The sequence below is a fragment of the Dipodomys ordii genome, unplaced genomic scaffold (assembly GCF_000151885.1).
Source record: "Dipodomys ordii isolate 6190 unplaced genomic scaffold, Dord_2.0 Scaffold106, whole genome shotgun sequence".
NCBI lineage: Eukaryota > Metazoa > Chordata > Mammalia > Rodentia > Heteromyidae > Dipodomys > Dipodomys ordii.
The window spans coordinates 8,070,551-8,091,436 of NW_012267322.1; the positions used below are offsets into that span (position 1 = coordinate 8,070,551).

At 40.0% G+C, this 20,886-nt stretch overlaps 1 protein-coding gene across 1 annotated transcript in view; it reads left to right on the forward strand.

The window, feature by feature from the left end:
* Window positions 1–20,548, forward strand: part of Rspry1 (ring finger and SPRY domain containing 1) — a 23,893-nt gene extending 3,345 nt beyond the window's left edge. Inside the window, exons 2-11 of the mRNA XM_013027894.1 lie at window positions 1,332–1,390; window positions 3,961–4,027; window positions 4,413–4,544; window positions 5,286–5,401; window positions 6,543–6,686; window positions 11,595–11,706; window positions 12,710–12,812; window positions 13,147–13,299; window positions 15,201–15,305; window positions 19,007–20,548. Of these exons, the coding sequence (XP_012883348.1) occupies window positions 1,332–1,390; window positions 3,961–4,027; window positions 4,413–4,544; window positions 5,286–5,401; window positions 6,543–6,686; window positions 11,595–11,706; window positions 12,710–12,812; window positions 13,147–13,299; window positions 15,201–15,305; window positions 19,007–19,103 (1,088 nt within the window). The 3' untranslated portion in view covers window positions 19,104–20,548. The remainder of the gene's footprint in view (window positions 1–1,331; window positions 1,391–3,960; window positions 4,028–4,412; window positions 4,545–5,285; window positions 5,402–6,542; window positions 6,687–11,594; window positions 11,707–12,709; window positions 12,813–13,146; window positions 13,300–15,200; window positions 15,306–19,006) is intronic.
* Window positions 20,549–20,886: the final 338 nt, after the last annotated feature.

Genomic DNA, 20,886 nt, shown 5'->3' on the forward strand with positions numbered 1-20,886 from the left:
CGATTCCTCAGCACCACATAAGCAAAAAGAAAAAAGCCGGAAGTGGCACTGTGGCTCAAGTGATAGAGCGCTAGCCTTGAGCTGGAGAGCTGAGGGACTGCGCCAAGGCCCAGAGTTCAAGCCCCATGACCGGATCCCAAAAAAAAAAAAAAAAAAAATTAAAGGAAAGGTTGGTGTAATGATAAGGGTCTGTAATTCCAGGACCTGGGAGGCAGAAGCAAGAGGATCAGCCTGGGCTACATAGTAAGACACTCTGTCAAAAAAAAACAAACAAAACCCTAACTGATAGTAATGATGATGATGAGAAAAAAGCTAAATTCAGTTTAACAACAATTACACATGGATATAATAACATGTGACATACATTGTATAAAATGTACCTAGATAATGAACACTTATCAGACAACAGGGGAAAAGAAAAAGACTTTATATTATTTTTATTGTTTTTATTTTGCCATTTTCCTGGAACTTAAACTCTGTGCCCAGGCGTTGTCCCTGAGCTTTTGTGCTCAAGGGTAGCACTCTACCACTTGAGCCACAAATCTACTTCTAGGTTTTTGTAACTGGAGATAAGAGTCTCATGGATTCTCCTGTCTAGGCTGGCTTTGAACCATGTTCCTCAAATCCTAGCTACTCCTCTTAAGTAGCTAGGGTTGCAGGTATGAGCCACCGATGCCTAACAGAAATGACTTTAAATTGGAACAGTTCCTGAGACAGAGTTATTTGACTTATCTATGAATGTTACTCATTTTAGAAATTTTAACAACAAAAGCTTCACATAAATAGCTCAGCTAATTCCTTCAAGTACACTGGCAGAGTGATTAGAAATCAGAACATGGGTGCTAGTTTCTACTCTGGCATGGGCCTCAGTGCCTTTGGGTTGATCTCTGCACTCTGGCTCAGTTGTTCAGCTGTGCCATGAACATGGTAACTATAACCACACATCGAATAGGAGGCTCAGCCAGGTGCCGGTGGCTCACACCTGTAATCATAGCTACTTAAGAGGCTGGTTCAAAGCCAGCACCGGCAGGAAAGTCCATGAGACTCATCTCCAATTAACCACCAGAAAACCAGAAGTGGTGTTGTGGCTCAATTGGTAGAGCACTCCCCTTGAGCTGAAGAGCTCAGGGACAGAGCCGAGGCCCAGAATTCAAGCCCCACCACCAACCAAAAAAAAAGGAAGAAGAATAAGAATAGGAGGCTTGAGGAAGAGAATATGCATGGAGCACTTTGTAAAGCATTCAGAGTTCTACTAGCAATTTGTCATTAGTTATCAATTAAAAATAACATGGTACTCTTAATTATATCCAGTGTCTCTTGTATTTGTCTAGGTCCTGCAAGTATAGGTTTACTTAGCCCAGGAATACTGGAATATTTGCTACAGTGTCTGGTAAGTGGCTAGTTATTCTTAGTCATGTAGAATTGTTTGTTTTTCTCAATTTGCCATATAGTTCTTGGCACAGAGAGTAGAATCAGGTCTATATTTTATTTGTTTACTTATTCTGTCCTGGGCTTTTTTTTGATATTTTTTGTTTTTGTTTTCAGGGTGGTGGTGGTTGTTGTTTTATGGTATTGAGGATTGAACCCAAGGGCCTTATGTGCTCCAGGCAAGGACTTTACCTTTGGACTATATCCCAGCCTACATCCTTTTTTTTTTTTTCTCTCATCAGCCATAAGGCTTGAACTCCTCAGGGCCTGGGCACGGTCCTTGAGCTTTTTTGCTCAAGGCTAGTGCTCTACCACAGCTCCACTTTCATCTTTCCGGTGGTTAATTGGAGATAAGTGTTTCGCAGACTTTCCTGTGAATAGCTCCTGAGTAGCTAGGTATAAGCCACCTGTACCTAGCTCCTTTATCTTTAACAACAATAATAACAACCAAAACTGGGATGCAAATTATTATAAGCAAAATATCTGAATTTGTTAGGTTTTAAATTAGTTATTTTTAGTCGGTTGTGGGGCTTGAATCCAGGGTCTGAGCACTGTCCCTGAGTCTATTTATGCTCAACACTAGCAGCCTGCCACTTGAGCGACAGCTCTGCTTCTGGTTTTTGAGTGGTTAATTGAAGATAAGAATCTCATGACTTTTCTGCCAATATTGGCTTGGAACCATAATCCTCAGATCTTAGCCTCCTGAGTAGCTAGGATTACAGGCATGAGCCACCAGCGCCCGGGTTGGTTTTAAATTTAGCCATAAGATAGCTGCCATTATTAACTTGCGTGTCTGTATAGTCTCCGATGTGGTAATAGGGACTTCTTCAATGGGAACAAAGCTATATGGCATTCCAACATCAGGCCAGGATCCTAGTGTATATAAATCTCTAGGCCTGTCCCCTTTCCCTCTCTATTACTGTTCTTAAAGCTGCTGTTTTCTGAGTATTTTGTATATAGTTTGTGAAGCTTGTTGTTTAGTGAGGCTGTGTATGCCTTCAGATTTCTCATCATGATGAACTTTAGTTCATCTATCTATCTATCTATCCATCCATCCATATATATATAGAGAGAGATATATATAAATATATCTCTATATATATACACATACACCACTCTGTATAACTACTTAAAGATAATTTTGAAAAATGAGAAAAAATATAGATTTAGTTACTTTCACAGTAAATTTTGGCCTTTTTCAAAACTCCAGTGTTAAAGACCTTATTTGTTAGTGCCTACATGATATTGCTTGAGTACCCTTACACTGCTGCTTTGAGTAAACACTGAAGAAACAGGAGTGGCAACTCATGGTTTTCCCTTCAAGGAGTTTTCCTAGTAAGTTAATGGACAGAACTGCTCAGACAACAGAGCCTCCATCTTAAGACAGGATGTGATCAAGGACAAACTTCTTCTTAAGTGCCATAAAAATTCAAGAATATAAGGTGGATGGCATATGAAGGGTGAGACACACATCTCAATGAAGATGAGCCTCAGCTGGGCCATGCCATAAAGTTAGGACTTGATTCTTCCCAGAAGACACAATGAGTTCTTGGCCCACAAGTAGAAGCCCAGAGACAGGAAGACAAGAATGGCGTAGCTTTGTGGCAGAGCAGGATGGTGGCTATATGAGCTTTTCCCTGCTTAGGTGGGCACTGGAAAAATAAATGGGTATTCTCTGGTGTTCTAGAGCACTCTGGAGGCTCGCAGCACAGCTGTGGGGAAGGATGGCTATAAGAAGATAGGATGTTAAACAGGTAGACTATGGGCTGGGAATGTAGCTGGCCTAGCATGCATGAAGCCCTGGGTTTGATCCCTCAGTACCACATAAACAGAAAAAGCCAGAAATGGTGCTGTGGCTCAAGTGGTAGGGCTCAAACCTTGACCATAGAGAGGCTTAGAGACAGAGCCCAGACCCTGAGTTCAAGATCCAGGACCAGCAAAAAACAAAAATAAAAACAAGAAAACAGGTAGACCTTTCTTTAAGTGCAAGCTTACAGGATATGAACTCACATGTATGAACAGCACACTTGTTGCTCTCTCCTCTGTTATCAGCATTTGTAGGAATCCTTTCAGAGACCAGGTTAAAAACAGTTGTTAATTTCATTATTTGTAGTTCTGGAACCTGGTGTTCTTATTCTGAATAAAAGATCAATTTAAGCAACAATTCAAGTTTTCTGTTTCACTTGCTTTTAAAGAATATGATAATAAAAAATAATTTTAGTTAACAAAGCCCTAATACACATTTTGCTAGGTAAAATGATATAATACACTTAATGATACATACAGTTGAAATTTTCATATTTATAGATAATCCCAGTGACTTGAAAAAAAATAGATTACAAGATTCTTATCATAGTTCTTCATTACAAACACTATTAACCAAATGGACAATAAAGGACTTGAATGAGTGAAGTTTTTCTGACTGCTAAAATATATATGTGTGTGTAATCACATATTGGGCAAGAAGAAGGAACTGATAGCTTGCTGCCTCTGCCTGGAAATAACTTGTTTCTGTCTTGTGTTGTCTTTCAGAAGTTACAGTCCCACCCCACTGTCATGCTTTTTGCACTTATCGCACTGGAAAAGTTTGCACAGACAAGTAGGTATAGTGACTTCTCTGCATTAACGACCTTCTATGATGTAAAACTCTTACTTTTCTGAGTTATTGAGTGAGCGTACGCTTTACACCCTAGCAGTTGTGGTACACTCTGTTTTTGCCTGGATAGACACTTCAATGCCAGTGAAGTGCAACAGGGACAAAGGCAAGGGTTTTTCCCACCTAAGTCACTAAGCATTTAGAGAGGAGAGATCGCCAGAATGTACTCAGTGCTTTTTGGCTGTGTCATCCCTGGAAGCTTTAGTAGAAGTCCATTATGGCTTCTACTTTTCCAATTGGTTTTCATCACTCCCTATTGCCACTAATTCACCCAGCAAATCATTCCACTCTTTCATGGGTAATTCAACAATTGCATCTTTCTCAACAGGTGAAAATAAATTGACTATCTCCGAATCCAGTATTAGCGACAGGCTTGTCACATTAGAGTCCTGGGCTTATGAACCTGATTATCTGAAACGTCAAGTTGGCTTCTGTGCCCAGTGGAGTTTAGACAATCTCTGTAAGTAGAAGTTGTCCTTCATTAAAATGTGCTTTTATTTCTAAATCTATTTCTTTGATAGGTTCACTGGCCTTTCTTTCATAGTAGTAGATGTGAGCCCTTTATAAGAGACCCTTCAGATAAGAATTATAGGAATGTTAAACCTTATTTTCTCATTTCCTACTGCAGTGAGGTTCATTAGTCATACGGCTCTAAGTAACCAACTCTCCAATGCATACTGTCTCCTCACCTCCTTGAAAACAAACCCCAGTGACTCCTGCCTCTGGACCTGTTCCTTGCACTTGGACTTTGTTCATTTTACTTCCCTCCCCCCTCTCAGCTTTGTACTTTAATCCCTAGTCATGTCTTAAACTGTAACAGTTGTTCTTCACCCCTCACTGCTAGCACTGGGCTAATGCACTGTTGGATGTGAAACTTCCCTCCTCTGCCTCATCATTGTGGGTTCAGTATAGTGATAGTTAAGACAGTTAAGACTTCTGAAATAGTGTAATGTGAATGTTGTTTTATGCAAAATAATAGATACAAGGGATGAAAGCATAAGCTTCCCCAGGGCTTCCTTACCTGGAATTGCTTGTCGCCTTCATGTGATAGTGTAGCAGCACATATAAGGTGCTAAGCTCACCACTGATTCTCTCTGCTCCTTGATACTGGTGGTAGATGGAGGTGGCAGTTGACAGTAGCTTTCCTTTTCTTCCCATAGCAGCCTGTCTAGGAAACATGACCACTTTTTTTCTTTTGCAGTTTTAAAAGAAGGTAGACAACTGACTTATGAGAAAGTGGACTTGAGTAGCATTAGGGCCATGCTGAATAGCAATGATGTCAGCGAGTACCTGAAGATCTCACCTCATGGCTTGGAGGTAAAGTTCTCACAGATGGACTTCAGGGAATAAAATCATTTTGTTCCCATTTTCATGCCCTACTTCTGAACAAAAGCAAAATGGGTTGCAGAACAGGTGGAAGTTTATTTTCTAGCTGGAGAGTAGTTAAGAGCAGAAGATGTGAGCTAGTGTTATTATAGAGCATTATCTAATCTGGTTTTGGGGTTTTTGTCTTTTGGGGGCTTGAACTCAAGGCCTGGGCATTGTCCCTGAGCTTTTCTGCTCAAATGATAGCACTCTACCACTTGAGCCATAGCTCCACTTCTGGCTTTTTTGGAAGTTCATTGGAAATAAGAGTCTCATGGACTTTTCCTGCACAGGCTGGCTTCTAAACACGATCCTTAGATTTCAACCTCCTGAGTAGCTAGGATTATAAGCGTGAGCCACCAGCTCCTGGCTCATCTACTCTGTAATGTCACACATGCTGCTACCCTGCTATAGGCATTGTCATACTGCCTGACTGGTTCAAGTTTCTGCTTTTCATCTTGGCCATTTTGCTCAACCAAAGATCCAAAGACTACTGTTTCAAATAGAAGCCCCTTCTTTTTAAATACCCATACAGCCAGTTGTCATAGGGCCTAGCTTTCTTTTCTCCTTGTGTAGCGAATGCTACCCAAGGTTAGTGTTAGGGTTATTTATGTACAAGAAGGTGCCAGGCATCTAGGCATGTCAGGAGCAAAGAATCAGATGGATGATGGCTACAAAACAATCTCTCGTGTTATTTTCTTCCTTAGGTTATACTTCAGTACCCTGTTTTATGCCTTTCTCTCCCCTTGCCAGGTGAAGATTTATGCACTTGTAAAAGGTTTTAGTCTGAAAGCAAAGCTTTTTAAGTACTGAAAAATGAAGCCAAAAGCCTTTCTTATTGCAGCTGTCTTCAAGGTCTTGTAAGATTAGTGCCAATCTTGTGAGATCTCCCTGGAAGTTAAACTAGGACATATGTACAGTGTGTTTCATTTGCTTTTATACTTTTTGTCACTCAGGATGGGCAGAGGATATAACAGTAGTTCACCTAGAGTTTAACAAGGAAAATTACACTCAGCTCTGCCAGTCTCACTTACTTGGTGGTTTCCAGGCACTAATGGTAGATTATCTTTTTTATACTTTTTTATTTTTCCAGGCTCGCTGTGATGCCTCCTCTTTTGAAAGTGTGCGCTGCACGTTTTGTGTAGATGCTGGAGTATGGTACTATGAAGTAACTGTGGTCACCTCTGGTGTCATGCAGATTGGCTGGGCCACTAGAGACAGCAAGTTTCTCAATCATGTGAGTACCATGGAGCCATGCAAAGGAAGCAACAGCAGTTCTACTCAGCAGTTCTGGTGGATGGGCAGAAGAGGGCCACACACACATACTTTTTGAACAAGTTTGCTCAGTAACTACCTAGTGCCCAATTCCAAACAGTGGTTTGCTAAAGTGATTGAAAAATGGGAAAACACAAGCGAAATTACCCCTCTGCCATTTTTTTCTTCTGTGGTTTTTGTTTTGTGGGTTTTTTTCCCTTGAGTTTTAAGAGTTCATCTAATTGTCCAACTAGGGGTTGGGTGGGCCTTTATCTTTGTAGGCTGTGTTATGGCCCCAACCAACCATATCTTTGGCTTAGTTTTTATATTGAGTCAGGATGACTTTTTACAATGAGATTAACCTTTGAGAATCTTGTAGGAATTCCTTTGAGAAATCTTGAAGGAATTCTCTTCCTTTCATACAATACTAAGTGTTGACTTGAATTTTCTCACTTGACTTTTACTTTATAAATCGTAGATGCATTTATGGTCAAAATTTAGTACTTACCTTTTCTTACAGAAAGCAGTGATATAAAAGGGAAGATTAATAAATCCATTAGACTACACAGTCCTAGGCTAATACTGAACCGGGGAGCACTAGAGTTCCTCCCTATCCTGCAGATACATGTTTTTTTTGGCCAAGTTATAGTCTTCCAAAGCCCAGCCCAATTGACTATTCTTTTGGCCAAATTGTAAGCTACTTAAAATTAAATCAGTTTCTACGAAGTATTTTGCATTCGTATGACTTTCATCCCTTGAGATAGGAAAAGACCCTGATTGTTTTATTAATCTAAATAATACTCCAGTCCATAAGTAAGATCCAGAGATTGGCTATAGAAATGATCCAATAAGAGCATTCTAAACTTGCCAGCCATAAGAATATATTTTAAAGCTGGGCACCAGTAGCTCACACCTTAATCCTAGCTACTCAGGAGGCTGGCTGAGATCTGAGGATCATGGTTCGAAGCCAGCCATAGCAGAAAAGTCCTTGAAACTTCTATCTCTAGTAAACTACTCAGAAAAAGCTAGAAATGGCACTGTGACTCAAGTAGTAGAGCACTAACACTGAGCAAAGAAGCTCAAGGATGACACTCAGGCCCTGAGTTCAAGCCCCAGTACTGGGGCAGGGTGGGAGGGTAGGGGAATATATATATTAAATATATTGTACATAATAAATATTAATATATTTAAGGGCCCTTTATTATACCTTGAAATTGTTCATGGCATTTTACTAAAATTCCTAGACAAAGAAAAATATTGGAATAAAAGGGGTAATGTACAAGTCAAGTCTGAACTCTGGTAAAAGTAGAAAAGTAAAGCACAGTCTTCCATTTCTTCTGCTGGGACTCCCCATCAAAAGTGCTCCCCTCCCTCTTTCTAGGCCATACACTGACATTTGAAAGTCTGTGCCTTTTTTGAGCCTCCAAAGGGTCAAAAGAAACTTGGTCTGAAGAAAAATTCCAGTGTCTGTTTTCTAACATCAGCACTAGTTTACCAATTATACTGACTGCCTACTCCAAATAAAGTCCCTAGAGGTGATTTATTTTTTAAGACTTTTAAAAGGTCATTTTTACAAATGTTATTATAAAGATGCTATACAGGGGGGTTACAGTTACTTACATGAGTAAGGCATTACTTGTTGATCATCGTTACCCCTTTAAAAGGGTCTTTTTTTTGGGGGGGGGTTGGTTGTGGGACCTGAACTCTGGGCCTGAACGCGTCCTTCAGCTCTTCAGCTCAAGCAAGGCTAGCTCTCTACCACTTGAGCCACAGTGCCATTTCCGGCTTTTTTCTTTTTGCTTATGTGGTGCTGAGGAATTGAACCCAGGGCCTCATGCATGCAAGACAAGCATTCTACCACTGAGCCACCTTCCCAGCCCAAAAGATCATTATTTGTAAATTTTAAAAAATGCATATTTCCAGGAGCTGATGCTCATGCCTATAATCATAGCTGTTCAGGAGGCTGGAATCTGAGGTTTGAGATGTGAAGCCAACCCAAGCAGCAGACCAAGAGACTCTTTTCTCAAATTAACTAGCAAAAAGCTCCAAATTAGAGTTGTAGCTTGAGTGGTAGAGAGCTAGCCTTGAATAAAATGCTAAACAAGAGCATGAGAGGCCCTGAGTTCAGCCCCAAACCAGTACCAGCACCAAAAAAAAAAAAATCTTGTGCTGAATTCATACTGATGCTCATGTGCAATATTACAATTTCCATTTTACGGATGAGAAAACTGAGACAAGAAAAGAAAATAGGACTAGAATTCAGTTCCATTCAAAGTCCATAGCAATCATTTACTTTGTACTCAAAATATGGGGAGAATCCACCAAGCTTGGTGGCACATACCTATCATCTAGCATATAGGACCCTGAGGCAGGAGGATCACAAGCCTGAGGACAGCTTTGGCTACATTGTGAAACCCTGTCTCAAAAATTCCCACCCAGCATGGACACCAGTGGCTCTTGCCTGTAATCCTAGCTACCAAGGAGGCTGAGATCTAAGGATTGCAGTTCACAGCCTGCCTAGACAGGAAAGTCCATGAAACTCTTATCTCTAAATACCCACCAGAAAACTAGAAGTAGTGCTGTGGCTCAAGTGGTAGAGCACTATCCTTGAGCTGAAGAGCTCAGGGACAGGGCCCAGACCCAGAGTTCAGGCCCCACAACCAAAAAAAGAAAAAAAAAAAAACAAAACAAAAAAACCTCCCTCCCCACAAAGCCCTTTTTGAACCCCCAAACATGAGGAGAATGTGAGACATTTGGCACTGAAAAGTTATCCTAGAGCTAGAGCAAGTATGGATTCTTCTATGAAGGCAGCTTCTATATGAAATCTAGGCACAATTCTAGGCATAGGGCATCTGACAATGAATCTTACACATAATAGAGTTTTATCTTTTGGACTTATTTTTTTTGGGGGGGTGGGGTGTCCGGTCATGGGGCCTGAACTCTGGGCCTGGGTGCTGTCCCCTAGCTCTTCAGCTCAAGGCTAGCACTCTACCACTTGAGCCACAGCGCCACTTCCGACTTTTTTCTTTTTGCTTATGTGGTGCTGAGGAATCAAACCCAGGGCCTCATGCATGCAAGACAAGCATTCTACCACTGAGCCTACTTCCCAGCCCCTGGACTTATTTTTAATATAATTTGATATTATTAAGGTCTTGTATAGAGGGGTTACCATTTCATGAGTCAGGTGATTATTACATTTCTTTTTTGGACAATATCATCCCTTCCTTTGCTTCCTCTATACACATAGTTTTTAATGGCCAGTGAAGCTGAATCATTCCATCTGCTGGGTGAGACTGATTTCTGCCATATAGTTGCAGATGTTTGATTCAAGTTAAGAGCGTTTCTTTTTTTCTTAATTTATCTTTTTATTTCCAGTTTCTGTTTATTGATTCGATAAAGAAAATAAAATACTCTGTAAGTAACCCTCTTGACCTGTAAATGTTATATTAGTATTTAAGATGCAAGTTAGACTCAGATCACATCATTAGTTTATAAATTTGCCTTTAGTCCAACTATTAAACTATGGGCCTCGGTAGCACTTTTAGTTCTATTTAAAGATCAAGCCCATGACCATTGCTTGAGTAAGTGAAACTGCTTAGTGATGTTTACTAATGTATTTTTGACCAAGAGCAGCCCTGATGTCTCATATTCTGCTTTTTAACCCCACATACAAAATCATTTACTTTTGTAACCACTGGAGTTAGGTATTCCCCCTGCACTTGACAATTACTCACTCCACCGGTGTTCTGGATTCCTTTCTTACTCTTAGATATTTTTTTAATTTTTTTTATTCTTATTATAAAGGTGATGTACAGAGGGGTTACAGTACAGAAGTCAGGTAAAGAGTGCATTTCTTTTTGAACAATGTCACCCCTTCCCTTGCTCTCTCCCAGGTTTTCCCTCCCATCCCCACCCACCAGTTATATATAGTTCATTTTCAACATAGTGTCCAGTGAATACCATTGCAGGAATTTTTCTTACCCTTCATATTGTGATGATTTCTTTCTTTAAAAACAAACAAATGCATTTCTCTAATCCAAGTACTAATTGAGTCCCTATTATAAACTGATGAAATCTGCCTTTTCCCAAACAGGATTTTATTGATTTTTTTTCCCCATACTTACAACTTTGTTTCAAGTGGACATTGTTCTGGCTTTTCTGAATGCTTTTGACTATACAGACAGGGGGTGGTTTATATTTCCACAAGGGGCTGGCTTCATTGTTTAGGCCATAGAATAAGCAAAATATCAGAACATTCTTATTTTTTGTAAGCACTGAAAGTAATTCATTAGGGTCCTATTTATATATCTGTGTTAATAATTCTAGGAGATAATTGAAAGGCAATGTGTAATTAAAGAAAAATTATCAAGGACTTGTATGACACTCAACTTGGGCTACTCTTAAAGTAGCTTTTAGCTGGTGGAACCTCTAAAAGGAGGTCCATTTTAACCTGTCTCAAAATCTCTAAGCATTTGAATATTTTTAATCTACTTGCAGGAAAGTGTTTGCCTGGCCACAGTGAGGTAGAAAGAGTAGTGATGTTGGCATCAAGACTTTTAAGTCCACACCTGACTCTGCTTCTCATGTAACATGTCTGTAGGTGAAGTTGATGGACCTCTCTGTGCCTGGGTTACCTCTTCCACCTTGGTGTAAGCCACCAGCCTTATGGTGCTTAGTGAGAAATAAAAATGTGAAAATGCCTAAGACAAAGGAGATACTTAGCAATACAGTGTATAAAGCTGTAATCTATTTACTAGGAACCATAAGGCTTTTCCTTTATCCAAAAAGTTTAAAGTCCGGCCACTAGGTTAATAGTTATATATGATACACTCTCTTCCCAGGTCAGAGCAGGCAGAACCTTGCTCATCCTCTGGGCCTTGTCTCTCTCCAGGAAGGGTATGGCATTGGGGATGATGAATACTCCTGTGCGTATGATGGCTGCCGGCAGCTGATTTGGTACAATGCCAGAAGTAAGCCTCATGCACACCCATGCTGGAAAGAAGGTATTCATTCAGAATTCTCCATCATGAGTTTATCAGTTGGGTATAATGGCGCATTTATCACCCTAGGCCTTAACATTTTTCTCTTTAGCATATTTTTGGGTAGATGTTATCTAGGGAGTTTCACATCTTACCAGAGAGGCAAATAAATCATGATTTCATCGATATCTCATTGCTCACATAATGCAGTTTTTTCCACATTTTAACATCCTTGAAATTGTGCATCCTACATTGTCAGAGTTTAACTGGCAGTATCTTAATTGCTTATGAAAACATTGGTATGTGGAGGTCAGATCAGTTGCAAAAGAAAAAAGGATGAACATGGCTGGGAATGTGGCTTAGTAGTAGAGTGCTGGCCTAGCATGCATGAAGCACTGGGTTCAATTCCTCAGTACCACATAAACAGAAAAAAACAGAAGTGGTGCTATGGCTCAAGTGGTAGAGTGCTAGCCTTGAGCAAAGAAGCTCAGGGACAGTGCTCAGGCCCTGAGTTCAAGCCCCAGGACTGGCAAAAAAAAAAAGGATGAGCATGTAGAGTTTGTGGTTAACGTTGAACAGTGACATTCAAGCACTTAAGAGAATCTTGGGAAGTGGCACTGTAGCTCAAGTGGTAGAACGCTTGCCTTAAGCACAAACTCAGGGACAGCACTCAGGCCCTGAGTTCAAGCGCTACAATCAACAACAACAAAAAAGTTGTTTATTAGCTGGTTATGGTAGCTCACACCTGTAATCCTGAGGCTGAGATCTAAGGATCACAGTTCAAAGCCAGCCTGGGCAAGACAGTCCTCAATGAGACTCTTATCCCCAATTAACCATTATCCCCAATTAACCACTCAAAAAAAAAGGAGCTGGGTGTGGCTTAAAGTGGTAAAGCAATAGCCTTGAGCAGAAGAGTTCAGGGACAGTATCTGGGCCCTGAGTTCAAACCCACAATGTACCAAAAAAAAAAATTGAATCTTGATAATACACAGCACTATCCTTAACAGCATTTTGTTTTGTCTGCTAGGAGACACAGTCGGGTTTCTGTTAGACTTGAATGAAAAGCAAATGATCTTCTTTTTAAATGGCAACCAGCTGCCTCCTGAGAAGCAAGTCTTTTCATCTACTGTGTAAGTAGCTTGTCTCAGAAATTCAAGTAGATGCATGGAATATACTTTTCTCCAGGAGAAAAACTTTATTTTATGTAAACAATCATAATGAGAAAATGATTTTTATTTGATTTATTTAGGAATGCCTATAGTAAGACCTAAACCTATTTGACATAAAAGATAAAGGTGTAGTATTCTCGGGCTTACAGGCTTATTTAGCTTAATACATAGCAACTGTTCTCCTTTCTCTCTGCCAGCATGTGACTGGTTCACCTTGACTCTGAAAACCAATATATGTGAGGATTTACTTTGGCTTTATGAATTCTGTTGACCCCATATTCATTTTTATTTATAGATCTGGATTTTTCGCTGCAGCTAGTTTCATGTCATATCAACAATGTGAGTTCAATTTTGGAGCAAAACCATTCAAGTACCCTCCATCTATGAAATTCAGCACTTTTAATGACTATGCCTTCCTAACAGCTGAAGAAAAAATAATTTTGCCAAGGTGAGAAATGTACCAAGGCTGTCTCCTGATTGTTACATATACTTATGATAAATTAAGCCATTTATGAGAGACGTTTTTTCAACTTTTATTAAGAAATTTTGAAACCCTCACTAAACATGCTGACTTTCTTGGAAATATAAATTAACTGAAACATATCAGGAAAAAAAATATATATGAACCAGTTATTAATATGAAATTATTGGGAAAATAATTAAGACCCATATTTCCCTAAAGTACGAAGTGGTTTCATAAGGATTTCTAGAATTTGATTAAGACCAAATATGTATGTAATGGCATTGCTGTTATTTGGTGTTGAAGAATCTAGAAAGAAAGTTTTTTTTTTCAAATTGGCTTGTAATAGTTAAATGAGAAGAGGTTTCATTGCTATAGCTCCACACATTTATACTGTATTCCAACCAATGTCACCCCCTCTATCATACTCCTTGCTCGCCTCCTCCTAAAAAATAGCATCCCCAACCAGTTTCGCTGATTCATGTTCAAAGTTGCAAATTATTTCCACAGTATTTAACCACCATTGTTCTCCCCTCCAGCCCACCCACCATCCAACTAGTCCCCATAACGTCTGTTCCTCTTCTCCCCCCCCAAACCTCCCTAATGAGGTTTTTGTAGATATTCCATTGAATTTGTATGTTACTTTTATCAATATAGCCATTTTCAAATATTCTGCCAATTCATGATATGGGATGTCTTCCCATCTACTGATACCTTTTTTAATTTCTTTCTTCAAAGTCTTGTATTTTTCATTGTAGAAGTCTTTCTCTTCCTTAGTTAGATTGATACCCATTTTGTTGTTGTTGTTTTCTTTTTTTGCCAATCCTAGGGCTTGAATTCAGGGCCTGGGCTTTGTCCCTGAGCTTTTTCTCCTCCAGCCTGGTTTACATAGTGAATTCCAATCTGATCTAGAGTACATACTGAGACCTGCCTAGGAAAAAAAAAACAAAAACAAAAAAATAAAACTGGTTTTTAATAGTTTTGGTGTTTTTTTTGGGGGGGAGGGGGGTCCGGTCGTGGGGCCTCAACTCTTGGGCCTGGGTGCTGTCCCTCAGCTCTTTAGCTCAAGGCTAGCACTCTACCACTTGAACCACAGCACCACTTCTGGCTTTTTTCTTTTTGCTTATGTGGTGCTGAGAACCCAGGGCCTCATGCATGCAAGGTAAGTGTTCTACCACTGAGCCACCTTCCCAGCCCTAGTTTGGGTTTTTCTGCAATGGAATTTTATTATTTCAACATCTCTGAACTCTGAAAATATGTTTACAAACACATCTCTGTATGAAGTGAATAGACCAATATAGTTCAGGTTTTTTTTTTAAGTAAAAAGAATCTGGGCACTGATGGCTCACGCCCGTCATCCTAGCTACCAAGGAGGCTGAGATCTGAGGATCACAGTTCAAAGCCAGCCTGGTCAAGAAAGTCCTTGAGGCTCTTATCTCCAATAAACCACCAGAAAACAGGAGTAGTATTGTGGCTCAAGTGGTAGAGCGCTTGCCTTGAAATGAAGAGCTGAGGAACAGCACCCAGGCCCAGAGTTCAAGCCCCATGACCAACAATAACAACAAAAAAAAAAAAGTAAAAAGAGCACTGGACTTAGAATCAAAGGATTTTAATTTGATTTCTGACTTTAGTAACTGTGATCTTGGGTAAATCATTCCCTTGAACTTTAATTTGTCTGTAAAATGAGAATGTCCAAGTCTCCTTCACTGCCTCCTGAGAGTAAAGTATGAGGTATTATGTTTGAAAACTTTACTGAACAAAGCAGAAGGAAGCCTTAATATATCTCTCATAGGTAGGCCATTACTCAAGGTGTTTTATATGCATCGCAATTAACAAGAAACCCCTTTTCCTGCTAGGAGAATGAATTTTAAACTGCTTTGTCTATGCAGGCACAGGCGTCTGGCTCTGTTGAAACAAGTCAGCATCCGTGAGAACTGCTGCTCCCTTTGTTGTGATGAAGTAGCAGACACACAGCTGAAGCCATGTGGACACAGGTTTGTACATTGCAGAGGCAACATTTTACTCCTCTCTTGACTCACTTTTAGGGTACTGCCAACTCCCTAGCCATTAAGCAGGAATTTTATATCAAAAGTGGATTACACACTGAAGAATTTTTTTTTTGGGCCGGTTGTGGGGCCTGAACTCTGGGCCTGGGCGCTGTCCCTCAGCTCTTCAGCTCAAGGCTAGTGCTCTACCACTTGAGCCACAGCGCCACTTCCGGCTTTTTTCTTTTTGCCTATGTGGTGTTGAGGAATTGAACCCAGGGCCTTACACATGCAAGGCAAGTGCTCTACCACTGAGCCACCTTCCCAGCCCCTGAAGAATTTTTCCTAAATGCATGAATTAATTTTTAAAATAGAAAAAAGGCTATGGAGGGGAAAGAAAATAAAAAGTGGGTTACAGCCAGGTACCAGTAGCTCTTACCTGTAATCTTAGCTACACAGGAGGCTGAAATCTGAGGATGGCAGTTCAAAGCCAGCTTGGACAATTGAGAAGGCTAACACCCTCCCTGCCATCTTAAATTTCAGCTGTAAGCTGGGTGCTGGTGGCTCATGCCTATAATCCTAGCTACTCATGAGGCTGAGATCTGAGGATGGCGGTTCAAAGCCAGCCCAGGCAGGAAAGTCCGTGAGACTCTTATCTCCAATAAACTACTAGAAAACTGGAAGTGATGCTGTGGCTCAAGCAGTAGAGCACTACCTTGAGCTGAAGAGCACAGGGACAGCACCCAAGCCAAGTTCAAGCCCCATGACCTACAAAAAAAAAAAAAAAAAATCAGCTATAGGGGATGAACTTAGCAGACAGCTTAGATCTTTCAGGACATAGTATCTAAGCATTGGCCAGAGCACCAAATAATCTGGTCCCGAAGAAAGCCATTCCAACCAAGATTACAAAGAGTAAGAGGTGTAGAGCTTCCCTGGCCAGTCTAAGTGAGCAGCACTCATGCTAGTGTTATAGCCAGCTGCTTGTAATTCATCACATCCCATACGTTGTCTTTCTCATGCTATTCACAAAGCTTAGACCACCTGATCTCCTGCAGTCCAGAACCTGGAATATAAACCTTAGTTTATCATCCCCATGAATGAGCCAGCCTGACTCCTGACTCAGCTTCTGTATACTTATCTTCTGAGATGGGTTGCTATCTGGCTGGCTGTTTCATTTCACCCATAGTTACACCAGTTTCTCTTCAAAGCCCAGAATGTCCAAATGATTGCCTTTGCAGGCAGGTATTAGTTATTGGGGCCTTACAGAGTTTAAAGGTTGGATTTTTACTTTTTTTTTTTGTCTTTGTACCTTTTTTTTTTTTTTGGATTTTTACTTTTTTAAGATAGGGTCTTATAGCCCAGGCTAGCTTTGAATACCTCAGCATCTTGAATGCTGATATTGATACTCTTTTCTATTTTTATTTCTGTAAGAGTGTTAAGATCCTAAACAACAGGATCCTGGTATTCATCTGAGAGCCCTCTGGTCCTTCCCTATGATTTGGCATTCAAAAGTGCTACTGTATAAAGTGAAAACAGGACCACTTATCTTAAATGTGATCATAGTTTCTATAATAGGCATATTCAAAACAGGAATGCAACAGGAAATTAAGAGAATGATGAGAAAATTTAGCCTAACTTGAGTTAGCAACAATCTTTAAAGGTTGACAATAAAGAAAGGAAATCTGAATTACTAGAACTGGACTACTAGAATAAACTGAAATTTAGAGCATTCCTAGTACTACAGAAGAGATTGCCTTTGCATTCCCTTCCAAAGCACCTAGCCCAGATGGTTTCACAGGTGAATTCTTCATAATTTTCAGGGAAGAGGTCAAATTCCAGCTAAACTTCAATAGACCACAGATAAAAAATAGAAACCCACAATATTATTTTTACAAAGACTGCATGTTAATCATATCAAAAACTGATAAAACACACGCACGTGCGCACACACACACACACACACACACACACATGCACACACACACACACAGAAAACTGCCAGGTACCAGTGGCTCAAGCCTATAATCCTAACTACTCAGGAGGCTGATATCTGAGAGCTGAGGATCATAGTTTGAACCCAGCCCAAGCAGAAAAATCTGTGAGATTCTTCAATTAATGACAGAAAAAGTCAGAAATGGAGCTATGGCTCAAGTGGTAGAGAGCACTACCCTTAAGCAAAATTTGCTTAGGGATATCACAGAGTTCAAGCCCCTGAGCCAGCCCAAAAAAAAAGAAAAGTTTTTTGCTTGCGATTATAAATCTAAAAATATAAAAAATGCAAATGAAATATTCACAGGTAGGCTGGGGATGTAGCTCAGTAGTACAGCCTAGTCCTAGCATGAATAGAATCTGGGATTTGGTCCTCTACATCACCACCAAATAGAAAAAAGCAAAGCAAATGGATGCAAAAATGGCAAAATGTAAATCTACTAATATAATTTACTCAAATATAGCTGTTGAGAGGGTGTTATTACTTTAACCAAGAAAATTCACTGTCCATTCTATTTTTGCCAGGGGAGGGTACCATGGCTTGAACTCTGGGGCCTTAAGCTCTCACTGGGCTTTCTTGTTTATAGCTAAGGCTCTACCACTTGAGCTACATCTCTAGTCTGTCTTTCCGCTGGTTAATTGACAGACTTTTTTGCCCAGGCTGGCTTTGAACTGAGATTCTCCAGGTCTTAGCCTCTAGAGTAGCAAGATCAACAGGTGTTAGCTGCCAGTGCCCAGCTCAATATCAATTCTTTTTAATTATTAATACCAAGTAGTCATACAAGGAGGTTACAATTCTGTAAGTCAGGTTATAAGTACAATGAGTCTTGATCAGTGTCACCCCTTCCATTGTTTTCCCTCACTTTCCTCTTCCTATCCCTGCCTCAAGTTATAGAGTTCAATTTTTACATAATGTACATACATACAATGACTGCATATGCTCACCCTTCCTCCATTTGTGTGTCCTCTTTTTCCCCCTCCCAAAAAAGACATGTTTCTACTTCCTGGTCAATACCCATTCCTTCCCACCCCCCAACCCGGCTGTGGGACTTGGGCACTGTCCCTGAGCTTTGAGACACAGCACCACTTCCAGTTTTCTGGTGGTTAATTGGAGAGAAGAGTCTCATGGACTTTCCTGCCTGGGCTAGCTTCAAACTATGATCCTCAGCTCTCAGCCTCCTGAGTAGCTAGGATTACAGGTATGAGCCACCAGTGCCTGGCCAATACCCATTCTTGACATATGGAATATTATAATACAAATATAGATAGAAGGAAATCCCAGTTTAAAATACACTTGAAAAGGTTAGCACAGCAATTAACATTTGAGAAGATCAGCACAGTAATTAACCTTCCCATCTGCAAGAAAGAATCCAAGCAAGACTCTCTAGGGCTTGAACTCAGAGCTGGGTGCTGTCCTTAGCTTTCTTACTCAAGGCTAGCACTCTACCATATTGGCCACACTTCTACTTCCAGCAGTCGTTTTAATAGTCTCAACAAACTTCCCTGCCTGGGCTGGCTTCAGACTTCAATCCTCATATCTCAGCCTCCTGAGTAGTTAGGGTTACAGGTATGAACCACTAGCACCTGGCTTCATTTTATTTTTTAAGCCATCTATAAATATTACCCTTTCACCTAACTTATTAACAGTTTAGATTTAGTTGGCAGGTAGAGTCTGACCTTTTGAAGCATTAACTTGACTTTTTTTATGTCTTTCTCCCTAGCGACCTGTGCATGGATTGTGCCTTGCAACTGGAGACCTGCCCATTGTGTCGTAAAGAAATAGTGTCTAGAGTCAGACAGATTTCTCATATTTCATGACACATGTGAAGAGGCGTCATGGACTCATTTCTACTCAATTCCAGCCAATGTCAAAAAGAAAAAGAAAAAAAATCCATCTCGAATCAGTTGTACGCACATTGAAACTTATAGCCATGGCCAGATTTTATGCTAAAAATGGTAGTTTCTCAAAGACAAAATTCTCTTAGAATCTAATCCAACTTGCCAGCCCTGAATTCCTTTTAAGGCCAAGGAAAGCTGAACGCCAGCAGCCAGGCCTGTGGTACTTCCATGAAAATCAATAAGTGACAATGCCCTCTGAGTGCGGAAACCACCAGAACTCTCCATGTTGGGTTCATTTGATTGTTTAACAGGGGATGCTTTGTGTCACAATCTGAAGTTTTTATTTGGGGGAGGAGTCCTTTTAGAGACGTGAGTGACAGTGTTTCTTGGGGTCAACATCACCTGTCAGGTGTACAGGTCATTTGGCACGGATGTTGCATGGCAGACCTGAGTCTGTAAAAGTAAAATTCCACAGGTCATCACCACAGCAACATGGAGAACCTGAAGGAAGGTGTAGAAAAAAAACTGTAGAAAAAAAACCCAAATTTTTTTATACTTCAGTGATTCCAAAGAACATTCTAGTTTTTTTTAACTGCAGAAAATTGGTGGTATTTTCACATTCATGGTGTTTCTATCCAATCTCCGTACCCATATTTTATGAGGAAAAAAAATGTTTTACCAATGCAGAAGGAATTCTTAAATCAACTGTAATGTTAGACTGGAGAAAATTTGGTATTTAGGGTATTTTTAAGGTACCATTCAAATCAGGTTTTTTTGTTGTTGTTTGGTTTTTTTGTTTAAAAATTTTTTTAATCAGTATTGTTTTGGGAAGTAATACACTTTGAAACTCTTGAACCAGTAGTCTCAAAAACTCTAAAGGACAGTCTGAGAACACTTATTTCTGTTGTTTTAAATAAATACATGTTTTTGAATAGTAATTCAATCATGGATTGTTGACTGTCTTCATCAAAAGTGTTTATCCCTCTCAGGGTCTCTGGTGAAGACCTTCAAGAGTTCGATTTTTTTTTTCTCCCAGAAAATTGGAAGGTAGAACTGTAAATTCATAGAGCTTACTTTATAATGGTGTACCTCAGCAGCTGCCTTTCAATTTACGCCAAGTCCTTACTGAGTTTATACTTGAACAGTAAATATGTCTTCTGAGTTTTACAGCGTCTTAAACTCAATGCACATTTTTTCCTCCTTTCCCACCCTTTCTTGTTTATAGTTCATTAAATCTGTCCATTACAGAGATTTCCTTCCTGGCTGTACTTGTTGGGGTGCTGGATTTTTTTCCATGTCTCTAGTCTTCCATAAATGCAAAAAAATATATATATATAAATATACATCTATAGAGATATATGTTCTCTTTAGCTTGTGGTGAATACAGTAATTTGCATTGAAGAATAAAACATCTGTTGCCTTTTGTAACTAAGGTTTCCATAGCTTTCATTGCTGCCTTCTGCTGAAGTCCCTACTCTTCTGAGTAGGAGAGACTCATGTAAGAATAGTAAAGGGCACAGGGGTAGAGCACTTCCCCAGCATATTTAAGGCCCTAGGTTCACCACCACCACCGTGTATACACACACACCGAAGAAGTTTGATTACTTTCTTTATTGAGCAGGTCCCCACGGAGCTCCTAATCTACCCTGGGCCCTGCCTGTTGTACAGTACTTGTGTTTGTGGAGTTTGTGGGGAAGGGGGAGTGTGGTTTTTTGTTGTTGTTGGTTTTTTGTTTTTGTTTTTGCTCTGATAATTTGTTAGT